The 11,473-nt window shown below is 39.1% G+C and overlaps 2 protein-coding genes across 3 annotated transcripts; both read left to right on the top strand.

Annotated features, from left to right (window-relative positions):
• Positions 1 to 1,587: 1,587 nt before the first annotated feature.
• On the top strand, positions 1,588 to 3,820 carry LOC117543225 (glutathione S-transferase kappa 1-like). Of its 2 annotated transcripts, XM_034211357.1 has the most exons (8): positions 1,588 to 1,726; positions 1,871 to 1,981; positions 2,071 to 2,152; positions 2,528 to 2,656; positions 2,783 to 2,928; positions 3,048 to 3,164; positions 3,255 to 3,348; positions 3,557 to 3,820. In XM_034211357.1, the coding sequence occupies exons 2-8, from the start codon at positions 1,913 to 1,915 to the stop codon at positions 3,604 to 3,606; spliced, it is 687 nt and encodes a 228-aa protein (XP_034067248.1). In that variant the 5' UTR covers positions 1,588 to 1,726; positions 1,871 to 1,912; the 3' UTR covers positions 3,607 to 3,820. The 2 variants fall into 2 exon arrangements, with proteins under 2 accessions (XP_034067248.1, XP_034067247.1); XM_034211356.1 differs by having other exon boundaries at positions 1,615 to 1,981.
• A 610-nt stretch (positions 3,821 to 4,430) lies between these two features.
• On the top strand, positions 4,431 to 7,948 carry LOC117543227 (glutathione S-transferase kappa 1-like). The gene is made up of 7 exons (XM_034211361.1): positions 4,431 to 4,841; positions 4,938 to 5,019; positions 6,533 to 6,661; positions 6,789 to 6,934; positions 7,200 to 7,316; positions 7,414 to 7,507; positions 7,748 to 7,948. Exons 1-7 carry the CDS (start codon positions 4,773 to 4,775, stop codon positions 7,795 to 7,797), a joined length of 687 nt encoding a protein of 228 aa, XP_034067252.1. The 5' UTR covers positions 4,431 to 4,772; the 3' UTR covers positions 7,798 to 7,948.
• Positions 7,949 to 11,473: the final 3,525 nt, after the last annotated feature.

Genomic DNA, 11,473 nt, shown 5'->3' with positions numbered 1-11,473 from the left:
GTCAATCACCCCATTCTGATTGACAAGCTAAAAGCAATTGGTTTTGATAAACTATCGGTGAGCTGGATGCAATCCTACCTGGAGGGGAGAGAACAGATGGTGGAGGTAAACGGTACTCTGTCCCCCCCCTCCCAGTGAGCTGTGGTGTTCCACAAGGAAGCATATTAGGTCCGTTACTGTTCCTAATTTATGTAAATGACATGTCATCAGCATGTGACTGCAACTTGTTCCTGTTCGCGGACGACTCAGCCCTGCTGGTCTCTGACAGGAACAGGTTGCAGGTTGAAAAAACCCTCAGCTCCGAGCTCGGCAGAATCTGCACCTGGCTCGCCGATAATAAATTATCATTACACCTGGGTAAAACAGAGTCCATTCTCTTCGGTTCGAAACATAATCTCAGCAAATCCGACGACTTCTCAGTTGCAGTGGGCGACATTATTGTCACAAGTAAGAAGGAAATTACATACCTAGGATCTATTCTTGAGGCAAACCTCTCCTGTGACAAAATGGCATCCAATGTAATAAAAAAAGTCAATCAAAGAACTAGATTCCTATACCGGATCTCCTCTCTGGTAAACAAAAACACCCTGAAAACTCTGGCAGGAGCACTCATTCAAGGGTACTATGACTATGCTTGCACGTCATGGTACCATAGCACCTCCAAGGCGCTAAAATAAAACTTCAAACATCGCAAAATAAACTGGTCAGACTACTGCTTGACCTTTCATCTAGAACCCACCTCACCTCTGCCCACTTTGACAACCTAGGATGGCTTAGAGTAGACGACAGAATACAGCTACTTGCAATGGGCCTGGTCTACAAGATCCACTACACCTCTATGGTACCATGTACATGTCAAAATTCTTCCCAAAGGTCAAGGAATACCATGATCATAACACCAGAGGGAGCTCCACAAATCATGTGAAACCCAGATTTGGCACAAAAAAGGGGGAATACACGTTTCGCAATTATGCCACATCAAGGTGGAACGCTCTTCCCACAACTGTAAAGGAAAGTAAAACTATACTTACCTTCAAAACCTCTCTTAAAAGAGCACCTTCGGAGGAGAGCATTGCAAAACTGGCCCCGGTAATGGTACAAATCTCAACCTGTCGTTCAATGGACCAGCTTCCCCCCCCCCCCCCCATCTATGTATATACTCGCATTTTAGACTCTGTTACTAACTGTATATCTGTAGACTTGGTATGTCTTAAATGTCCGGTTAGGATGTATTGGAACGAAATCTAAAATGAAAATTGTAAATAAGCAATCTGTATGTAAAAAACCACCTGTATGTAAATTGTAAATAAGCCATCTGTATGTCAAATATGTCTTATACGTCTTAAATGACATGATGAATTGGAAATGGGGGACCCTGATGTAAACAAGACGAAAGTCTTTCTCTGGTCTGCATCCCCTTAACAATTGTATGTTTTGAGCTGTACTGTACTGTACCCAATATACAAGCTGTTAATAAACTTTTCAATCAATCAGCATTTCTGCTGTAGCACTATGCTAACTCCAGAGGGTGGCAGGAGTGCAGCATTCAGGATGCAACCCGTCGTAAAAATCAAACGAAGAAGAAATAACATAATCCTCGGTGCAGACCGTGGTGCTGAGTCTATGGTACAGGCCACACCAGTCAGAGCAGTCTAGTTTAATTTGCAGCTAGATACAATTCATACGGATTAAAAAAAAACACATGCTAACAACGTTTCAAGCTAAGGTAATTTCCGTCACTGTTTTGACCACCATAGACTGCATTTATAACACTGAACAGGCAGCCCTGTGTGGAGTTATTGAACTTTGACACACTGAGCATAGCACACTGACACTCTATATTAATGTTTAACTTGATATTATATTTAAGCAAAGACAACAGTGAAAGCCTCTAACCTCTGCAGACCTGAAGATGACATCAAAGAAAGTGATCGAGTTGTTTTACGATGTGGTTTCTCCCTACTCCTGGCTTGGCTTTGAGGTTTGTTTTTAAGTTTCGATCACACAGCCTTGGTTAACAACGAGACCAAAGACATGAATAAAGAAACGTGTTCATGTTTGTGATTACAGGTCATGTGCCGCTACAGAACCGTGTGGAACATAGAGCTCAAACTGCGACCTACATTTTTGGGAGGCGTCATGCAAGGATCAGGTAAATAAACAGTGGTGCAAAGTAACGAAGTACATTTACTCAATTACTATAGCAATGTTGAGATATGTGTACCTCACTTTAGCATTTCCATTTTCTGCAACTTAAAACTATTACTTTACTGCATTTTGTGTTTGCATGTGTGTACTAGTGTACTCTTTAAAAGAACATCATTGTGAACATTTGGTTTCCCCCTGGTGGATTAATAAAGTATGTTTTATCTGCGTTAACTCGAGATGCTTTAAAGACTCAGATTCATTAAGCAACATCTAATCAACAAATAAAACGTAATATTGTATTGTAAAAAGTTAGGATAAGCTGGCAGGCTACAAGTGATTGAGCTCGTTTTTTTCATAAAATATGTATCTTTCTTGACAGGTAACAAGCCCCCTGGTCTGGTTCCAAACAAATTCCTGTACATGACCAAGGATCTGAACCGCTTGTCAGAGTATTTTAATGTTCCCCTGCGATCTCCCTCTGACCCCTTTGAGGCCATGTTCCAAAAAGGTACATGATGTGTATTCATTCAAACCATGGCTGGATTCAGTGTTTGCACAAGAGCGGTACTACTTCTGACTGGGCAAAGCTAGTAATGCAACAGCGTCCATGTCTTCTTCTGTTTTCTTCTCCTAGGCTCTTTGAATGCAATGCGGTTTGTGACAGCCGTACAAGAGAAGGGGAAGGGTGGAGACGAGCAGGTGGAGCGGGTGTCCAGGGAGCTGTGGAGAAGGATCTGGTATGAGGACAAAGACATCACCGAGCCTGCATCACTGTCTGAGGTACCATCTTATCTAGTCTGGTGTTGTCTGAGAAGATTAAAGCTAGGGTATGCTATGCATACTTCAGAAGTAAATAGATGCAGTCACAGTGGTTTTTTGTTGTTGTTTTGTTTATGCAGGCAGGAATAAAAGCAGGACTGTCTGACAGCGAGATTAAGGAATTACTGGAGCTGTCCAACTCGAAGGAGATCAAAAACAAGCTGAAAAGCTCAACACAGAATGCCCTGGATTATGGGGTCAGCTTTCCTTCAGTTTTTCTTTAACATTCATGTAGATTCAACCTTATTAACTGAATGACCAAACTCTCTCCTATTTCTTCTTTCCAGGCATTTGGCTTCCCCCTTGTGGTGTGTCACTTAAATGGAAAACCAGAGATGTTCTTTGGGTCTGACCGATTTGAGCTCATGGCCCATTGTATTGGTAAATTGTACTGTGCAGCAATCACAAGCACATGTAATGTAGAAGCAACAAACTAAAGATTAAAATGACATTGGCATATACTTATTTTAAGGGATTTTGACAAACATTTGACAACTTTACACACTGTGATGTAGGTGGCTTTTGTCGTTTGGTTAAAACTGAAGCTGTTTAGGATTTTTCTCCATTCTCATGCTGTTCTCTGTTGCAGGGGAGAAGTGGCTGGGACCTCTGCCGGACAAACCAGCTGCCAAGCTTTGAGATACACAGAAGCCTTTGAACACCTTGGCAGTGCTTCCATATTCGTATTTCAATTATGTATTTTATTTTTCAAATTTCATATTTCTGTGCCTTCTGACAATAGGCAGTGTTTTCCCAATAGATTCTGATAACACATATTAGTGTACATATGTACAATGTAACATATCAAAGTACTATAAATGATGTGCATATTAAAAATAACATTGACAACTTCCATGTGACTTAATTTTCTCTTGAAATATAAATCCTATTGCATTTGTATTTATTATTGTATTATAATTACTGATTAATTAAAGTGTTATCAAAGCTAAAGGTGCAGCTAGTTTTAATTACTTTGTATACTGTACGATAGCTTGTGAATTTACTTATTTAAGAGTTGATTATATTTCACATCATTAATCCAAATCTATAAAGTAACTAAAGGGTTTAAATAAACGTAGTGAAGTAAAAGCGACTATTTACCTTTGAATTGAAGTGGGGTAGAAGTATGAAGTAGCATTAAATAGAAATACTCAAGTAAAGTACAAGTATCTAAAAATTGTATTTAAGTACAATACTTGAGTAAATGTACTTAGTTACTTCCCACCTTTGTGTTTAAATACACAACATGATACTGTAGTCTACACATGTCTTTGTAGTCTGTATCTTCATGTTTGATTGCACTTATTGTCAGTCGCTTTGGATAACAGAAAAAATAATTGAAATATAAAATGAAACCGCATATAAAAAGAGATAAGATGGAAGAGTATCTATCATGTTCATATGTAACCAAAGCATTTAGCCTACATTTACATTTACTTCCGGAAGAGGGCAGTAATGTGAACTTTTGCAGTAATGTGTACTTTTATACTTAATCATGGCGGTCATACATTGTAAGCCTTTAGCTCTACCTAACTTTTGCTTTTTTATAGCTATATAATTCATATGCTTTAATAAAACAAATGGTATTCGTTTCAATAATTTCCGTTGAGGGAATATGTGGTGATTTGACTTGACACAACACCACAGAGTGCTTTATAAAACCGAGCATTTCTGTATCAAGTTATTGAACTTTGACACACCTCGCGTCGCACAGTGGTAGCTAGAAAAAGTTTCTGTTAACAGTTAACTTTATATTTAATCAAAGTGAAAAACTGTGAGAGCCTCAATCCTCTGCAGACCTGAAGATGTCATCCAGGAAAGTGATTGAGTTGTTTTTCGATGTGGTTTCTCCCTACTCCTGGCTTGCCTTTGAGGTTTGTGTCGTCTTTGATTACAGTTTCGACAACAGATTTGCTTGACAATTGAAGCGACGAAAGAATTAAGACACGTTTTTATGTTTGTGTTTACAGGTCATGTGCCGCTACAGAAAAGTGTGGAACATAGAGCTCAGACTGCGACCTACATTTCTGGGCGGCGTCATGCAAGGATCAGGTAAATAAACAGTGGTGCAAAGTAACGAAGTACTCAAGTGCTGCTCCTGATAACAAGTATTTAAGGTGCTTGTACTTTACGAGTATTTCCATTTTCTTCTAATTTTACTCCATTAATGAATTGTCAACTTTAGTATCAGACATTTTACAAAATAACATCAACTAATAAAATATCATGTATTATTAAAGGTTAAGATAAGACAAGATAGCAGAGTGGGGATTCACAGGCTACCCAGCTGTATATAAAGTAGTTTAAATGAGCTCAACCTTTATCAGCTGCAACATTAATGTGAAACAATCTTTAATGCATTACCTATTATAGCCCTATAATATAAATGCTTTTGGACTTTGAGTTTGACTTGTATATGTGCAAACACTGTTGGTGCTGTTATGTTACATATAGGCAAGGCAAGGCAAGTTTATTTATATAGCACTTTTCAACACAAGGCAATTCAAAGTGCTTTACAAAAAATGAAAGAGATTAAGAAAATGGCATTTAAAATCAGTCATTAAAAAGAAAAGCTAATAAAATAAACATTAAAAGAAAAAATACATGGATAAAAGTTACAGTGCTGTCAATTAAACATTAAAAGAAAAAAAAAGTACATGGATAAAAGTTACAGTGCAGTCTAAGATATGAATAGTTCAATTAAAAGCAGCGACAAAAAGAAAAGTCTTCAGCCTGGATTTAAAAGTAGTCAGAGTTGTAGCGGACCTGCAGGTTTCTGGGAGTTTGTTCCAGATATTTGGAGCATAATAACTGAACGCTGCTTTACCATGTTTAGTTCTGACTCTGGGGACAGAAAGCTGACCAGTCCCTGAAGACCTGAGAGATCTGGATGGTTCATAATTTAGCAGGAGGTCAGAAATGTATTTTGGGCCTAAACCATTCAGTGCTTTATAAACCAGCAGCAGTATTTTGAAATCTATTCTTTGACACACAGGAAGCCAGTGTAAAGACTTCAGAACTGGAGTGATGTGATCCACTTTCTTAGTGTTAGTGAGGACTCGAGCAGCAGCGTTCTGAATTAGCTGCAGCTTCCTAATAGATTTTTTAGTGAGACCTGTGAAGACACCATTGCAGTAGTCGAGTCTACTGAAGATAAAAGCATGGACAAGTTTTTCCAAATCCTGCTGTGACATTAGTCTTTTAATCCTAGATATATTCTTTAGGTGATAGTAGGCTGATTTAGTAACAGTTTTAATGTGACTGTTGAAACTCAGGTCAGAGTCCATGACTATACCTAGATTTCTGGCTTTATCTGTTGTTTTGAACATTGCAGACTGAAGCTCAGCGCTAACTTTTATACGTTCTGCCTTGGCTCCAAAAACCATTACCTCAGTTTTATCTTTGTTTAATTGGAGAAAGTTCTGACACATCCAGTCATTGATTTGTTCAATGCACTTACTCAGTGTTTGAATTGGAGCATAGTCTCCTGGTGAAATTGTTACGTAAATTTGTGTGTCATCTGCATAGCTATGGTAACTTATATAGTATTTTTCTTTCATGACAGGTAACAAGCCCCCTGGTCTGGTTCCAAACAAATTCCTGTACATGGGCAAGGATCTGAACCGCTTGTCAGAGTATTTTAATGTTCCCCTGAAGCCTCCAGCTGACGTCCCTGAGGCCATGTTCAAAAAAGGTACATGGTGTGTATTGATTAAACACTGCTGGATTAATTTGCACATGACAGTGGTGGTATTGTTTCGTAATTAAGCAAAGCTAATAATGCAGCACAGTCAGGTCTTCATCTGTTTTCCTTCTCATAGGCTCGTTGAATGCAATGCGGTTTGTGACAGCCGTACAGGAGATGGAAAAGAGTGGAGACGAGCGGGTGGAGCGGGTGTCCAGGGAGCTGTGGAGAAGGATATGGTATGAGGACAGAGACATCACTGAGCCTGCATCACTGTCTGAGGTACCGACATATCCATGCTCATTGTATCTGAGAAGATACACCTAGGGTAGACTATTCATTTTAGAAGCATTTTTGTCATAAAAGCGTCTAAATTCTCTTAATCGATCAATCTAATGCTCTGAAAATAAAGAAAAACATTGTATCTGCCTGTAAACTCATTCAGGTATTTGGATACAAGTAGCAATGACAGCTAGAAAGTTACCTACCCTAGATTTAGGATGTACCGCTCAGTGCCGTCACAGTTGTTTTCACGTTTATTTTTCAGGCAGCAATGAAAGCAGGACTGTCTGACAGCGAGATTAAGAAAGCCTTGGAGCTGTGCAACTCACAGGAGGTCAAAGAGAAGCTGAAAAGTGCAACAGAGGAGGCCCTCGATTATGGGGTCAGTTGTCCTTCAGTTAACCTTGTATATTTTTGCAAGAGAGATCAAACATTATAATGCAATGCTGACCAAGCTCTCTCCTATTTCCTCTTTCCAGGCATTTGGCTTCCCCCTTGTGGTGTGTCACTTAAATGGAAAACCAGAGCTGTTCTTCGGATCTGACAGATTTGAGCTCTTGGCCCACTGTATTGGTGAGTCCTACTCTGCATTCATAGCAAACAAATGTAAGATGTGACACTTGACATGGCATTAATATACCATTGCACTCTCTATAAGTCACCGATAAATAAACAGCACTTTCTATGGAAATATACAGTTTTATATTAAGACTGACAAACCTTAGACAATTTTAGAAAATGTGGCTTTCTCTTTTGCTTCAAGCTGACACTGTTTAGGATTCTTACCCATTCTCATGTTGTTCTCTGTTAAAGGGGAGAAGTGGCTGGGACCTCTGCCTGACAAATCAACTGCCAAGCTGTGAGATACAGAAGCTGCCTTTGAACACCCTTGGTATAATCACAGATTCTTATTTTTTTACAATTCTTTGGATTTTTCCTAATTTTTCAAATTGCATATTTCTGTCTATGCCTTCTGAAACCAGGCAGTGTATTTCCAAAATACCTTATAATAAATAGTCGTATATATAATGTAAAATAACATTGTACTAATATTAATGTGCATATTAAAAATAACATTGACTACTTCCAGATGATCTTTTGTTTTTAAATACAAATGCACGAAAATGATGCAATTATGTTATTTCCTGTATTGTTAAACCAAATTACAATTTTTAGTCCTGCTAGTGATGTGGCTCTACTAGGGATGTGCATCTCCATCACTGAGGCCGATGCGATGCGCATCTCGATACGTTGCCACGATACGATACATTAACGATACATTTGAAACACTAGGCGATGCGATACGATTCACCCCTGTTGCGATACAGTTCGATACGATTTGATTCAACATTATGCGATTTGGTGCGATACGATGCGATTCAACACGATGCAAAAATAATGATACTTCAATATGGTACGACAGAGGATTTTTGTTTTATTCCTTATATGCAGCAAATCATACATTAACAAAAAAGTGCTTTACATATTTGGTACTGCACATCCCATCATGCCGTTTATTTTTTTGCCTTTTAAAAGCTCTCCAGAGTACAATTCTATAACACCTCACAGCAGTGGCGGTTCCTGAACATTTTACATGGGGTGGCAAAGGGGGGGCAAGAGGTCATGCCAGGGTGGCATGGGAGGGCGGACAGTACGTGGTATTTTACACTGTATGTAACCTATTTATTGTTAATTCATGCCCTAACACAAGTGTTCTTAATGCACAAGAGAAACAAGGTGTTCAGACAAACAATCGGGTGCCCTTTGAGTCCCCCAAGCTTACCTCAACCATTTTAAATGAAAGGAAACTACAAAATATATTTGAAAGCAATTAATTAATGGAACAGGTTGTTTTGCATTACAAAAAATGTGTTGTCTTAGTATTAGACAGACATATTTGCATGTGCTCACTAAGCATTATTACATATTCATTTAATATTAAACAAATCAAAATGGCCAATTATTCCAAAATGTTGCTGCTAATATAATCATATGCTTGTCAACTTTAACTGATCAAAAATAAATTCTGAAAAAATACTTGAATTATCTATGAAATTGCAATATTGACACACGTCCCTCAGTTTGTTTCAACCCCGTCATGCCATACCATTTACCCTCCTATTAAAATAATGGATCAGTCCGTGTGTGATCTGCATTGAGGGAATTACATCACAAAAGTGTCAGTTTCTTCTCTTACCTATATTTCAGTTTTTGTATTTTCAGATTAAGATTGACATGCTCAACATTTCAACTCTGTTATATGAATTAATAATAGTAAATAATTGTTTATTACAAAATAAACAATAGTTTTGCAAAATATTACAATTTTGTAATGTCCTTGACTTCCATGTGGTGCCATATCTTAGCTAAACAAGGTATCATGGCTACTTTTTGTCAAAAACTTCAACCCTGTTACATTTTTTTCAAGTAAATTCCTAGTAATTATTTATATTTTGTGCCTGAGGTGGGAAAATGTAAGTAGTCCACTACCAGATGTTATGACCAAACATTTTGGTTTCATTTTTCAAAGATATAAAGATCCAAAAGGCACCCGATTCAGAGAATACTCTAATTCTGCATACTGTAAGTACTTAGTTATAATTAAGTACACAAATGACATGACCCATCTCTTCAGAGAGCTAAAGGTGACCTGTGCAGCAACACATTTCAATCAATATTTGTCAATACTAAGAGCTGCTAGATTGTGCTGCTGTAATGGAATATGTAAGGAGAATAAGAACATACCATGTGGTCCAGCTGGAGTTTCATCTGCCTCCTGATCCCTGCCTCTGGCCCTCTTTCTGATACTTCATCTTTATTCCTCACATATGTTTCTTCTTCTTCACTAATGTCTTCATCTCCTCCTCTTCCTCCGGCTCTGACCCTCCTGGTCTCTTCAGTGAACTCTCTTTTCCTTTTCCTCTTTCTGTTCGTTCTGATCTCTGATATGTCTTTTTGTTGTTGTTGAATCACTCCTATACTCTGGCCTGCAAGAGTCTACTTGTGAAAAGCACTGGTACAAATGCTTGTATAACTTTACACGTTAGGGCCATGTAGCCTAGCTAATAAGTAGCATATCATCAGAAAGTATTTATCAAACGCACACAGGCAGCTGTGTTTGGATCCAGTTTTTACGGTAAAGGATGTACCCTGGTTTCATTGATCTGGCCTCATTGCTGTGATGTGTAGTTTACGTGGATTTAATAGTAGGCTACCGCATAGTTTAGCAAAGTGATCAATCTCCCAGCTAACGCTGTCTGCGTAGTATTTTGTAACGTAACGCCCCAAACAGCGCCCATCTGTTAAACGCTATCGATTCAAACGGCAGCGTTTTATTAATATTTAGTTTCAAGCTCTCGTCCTTAGTAAAAACAAAACTAGTGGAAAGGGAAATGCTCCCAGGGGAAGCTGACCCATCGGCGCTGGGACAGCTCGCTCCCTCTCTGCAGCTCTGTGAGCCGCGGTCTGTGTGAACGCCGCTCCGCAGTTTAATGCAGGGCCGTAGCTGCGTTTTTAACGGGACTAAAATGATATTTAAAATGATTCACTTTTAACTAATGTAATGCTTGTTTCGTTGCTTGAGAAGCTTGTGGAAATAGTTTAGGTTTGTTTTAGTACAGTTTTAGGGAAACAAAAGTTAGGGGGGCAGCTGGGGGGGCAAGGCTCTACAGTGGGGGGGCAGCTGCCCCCCCTTGCCCCCCCCGTAGATCCGCCCCTGCCTCACAGTCCACATCCAACAATGTAATGCATTGCTCATGATTAACAATGTGAAAATAACAGCTACCATAGTGCAATGCCCATACAGCTGCCAGCCTGATGTGCTTAACACTCATTCATAGGCTAACTCACCAGTGAGCAGAAAGCAGTGGGTTCTATATGAACAATAAAGAATACAAATAACCTTTCACAAACAGGTATTTCATAACTGCTTACAGTAAGGAAGACATTTACATTATTATTGGCCATCACAGGCTGCTGTAAACTAAACACCACTCTCTCTGACAGAACACCTCACTGAGTGATTTAACTCGTATGTCTAACTTTCAGGTTTCTCTTTTCAGCCGCAGACCCCATGTCACCTCTTTATGTGCGTCGCTAAGTTCCTCGTACTACTTGTATACTTTAAATAGGCTCGGCATCGTTAACAATTTGCGAGCGATTTTTCAAGTTGACCGTCTGTAGTATATAGTGCCGCGCACATATACCATCAGGACGTTACTGATGGGGTGCGGCTGCGGAGTGATACTGTGTGTATGCAAGCCCGCTGTCACTACCCGATCTGCAGCTCTGCCCGATCTGCAGTGCGCATGTGCGAGATGGTCCGCCATATTGGACAACGCCGGACGGCAACCCAAGTAGGACAACATTGACACAGTGGCTTTTGGCAAAGCTCAAAAGGAAAACATGAGAGAGATGAGTTATTGTTATTACAATGTGACTTCACTATTATTTAACAACTCTTTTTATTGGGTTCTTTTATTTGGGGTTAAGTACATTGTCAGAATAAGTGAGAAATGAATTTAACTTCTGTTAACTTCT

Source organism: Gymnodraco acuticeps, unplaced genomic scaffold, assembly GCF_902827175.1.
Source record: "Gymnodraco acuticeps unplaced genomic scaffold, fGymAcu1.1, whole genome shotgun sequence".
Taxonomy (NCBI): domain Eukaryota; kingdom Metazoa; phylum Chordata; class Actinopteri; order Perciformes; family Bathydraconidae; genus Gymnodraco; species Gymnodraco acuticeps.
The sequence above is the reverse complement of the archived record's forward strand: the minus strand, read 5'-3'. Positions and strand labels throughout refer to the sequence as shown.

Bases quoted from the DNA above. Each gene is read 5' to 3' on its own strand.
- LOC117543225 (XM_034211357.1), top strand. From the start codon at position 1,913: ATGACATCAAAGAAAGTGATCGAGTTGTTTTACGATGTGGTTTCTCCC. The intron at 2,657-2,782 runs GTACATGATGTG...TTCTTCTCCTAG, and splicing joins TGAGGCCATGTTCCAAAAAG to GCTCTTTGAATGCAATGCGG. The intron at 3,349-3,556 runs GTAAATTGTACT...TCTCTGTTGCAG, and splicing joins GCTCATGGCCCATTGTATTG to GGGAGAAGTGGCTGGGACCT.
- LOC117543227 (XM_034211361.1), top strand. From the start codon at position 4,773: ATGTCATCCAGGAAAGTGATTGAGTTGTTTTTCGATGTGGTTTCTCCC. The intron at 4,842-4,937 runs GTTTGTGTCGTC...TTGTGTTTACAG, and splicing joins ACTCCTGGCTTGCCTTTGAG to GTCATGTGCCGCTACAGAAA. The intron at 6,935-7,199 runs GTACCGACATAT...TTTATTTTTCAG, and splicing joins AGCCTGCATCACTGTCTGAG to GCAGCAATGAAAGCAGGACT.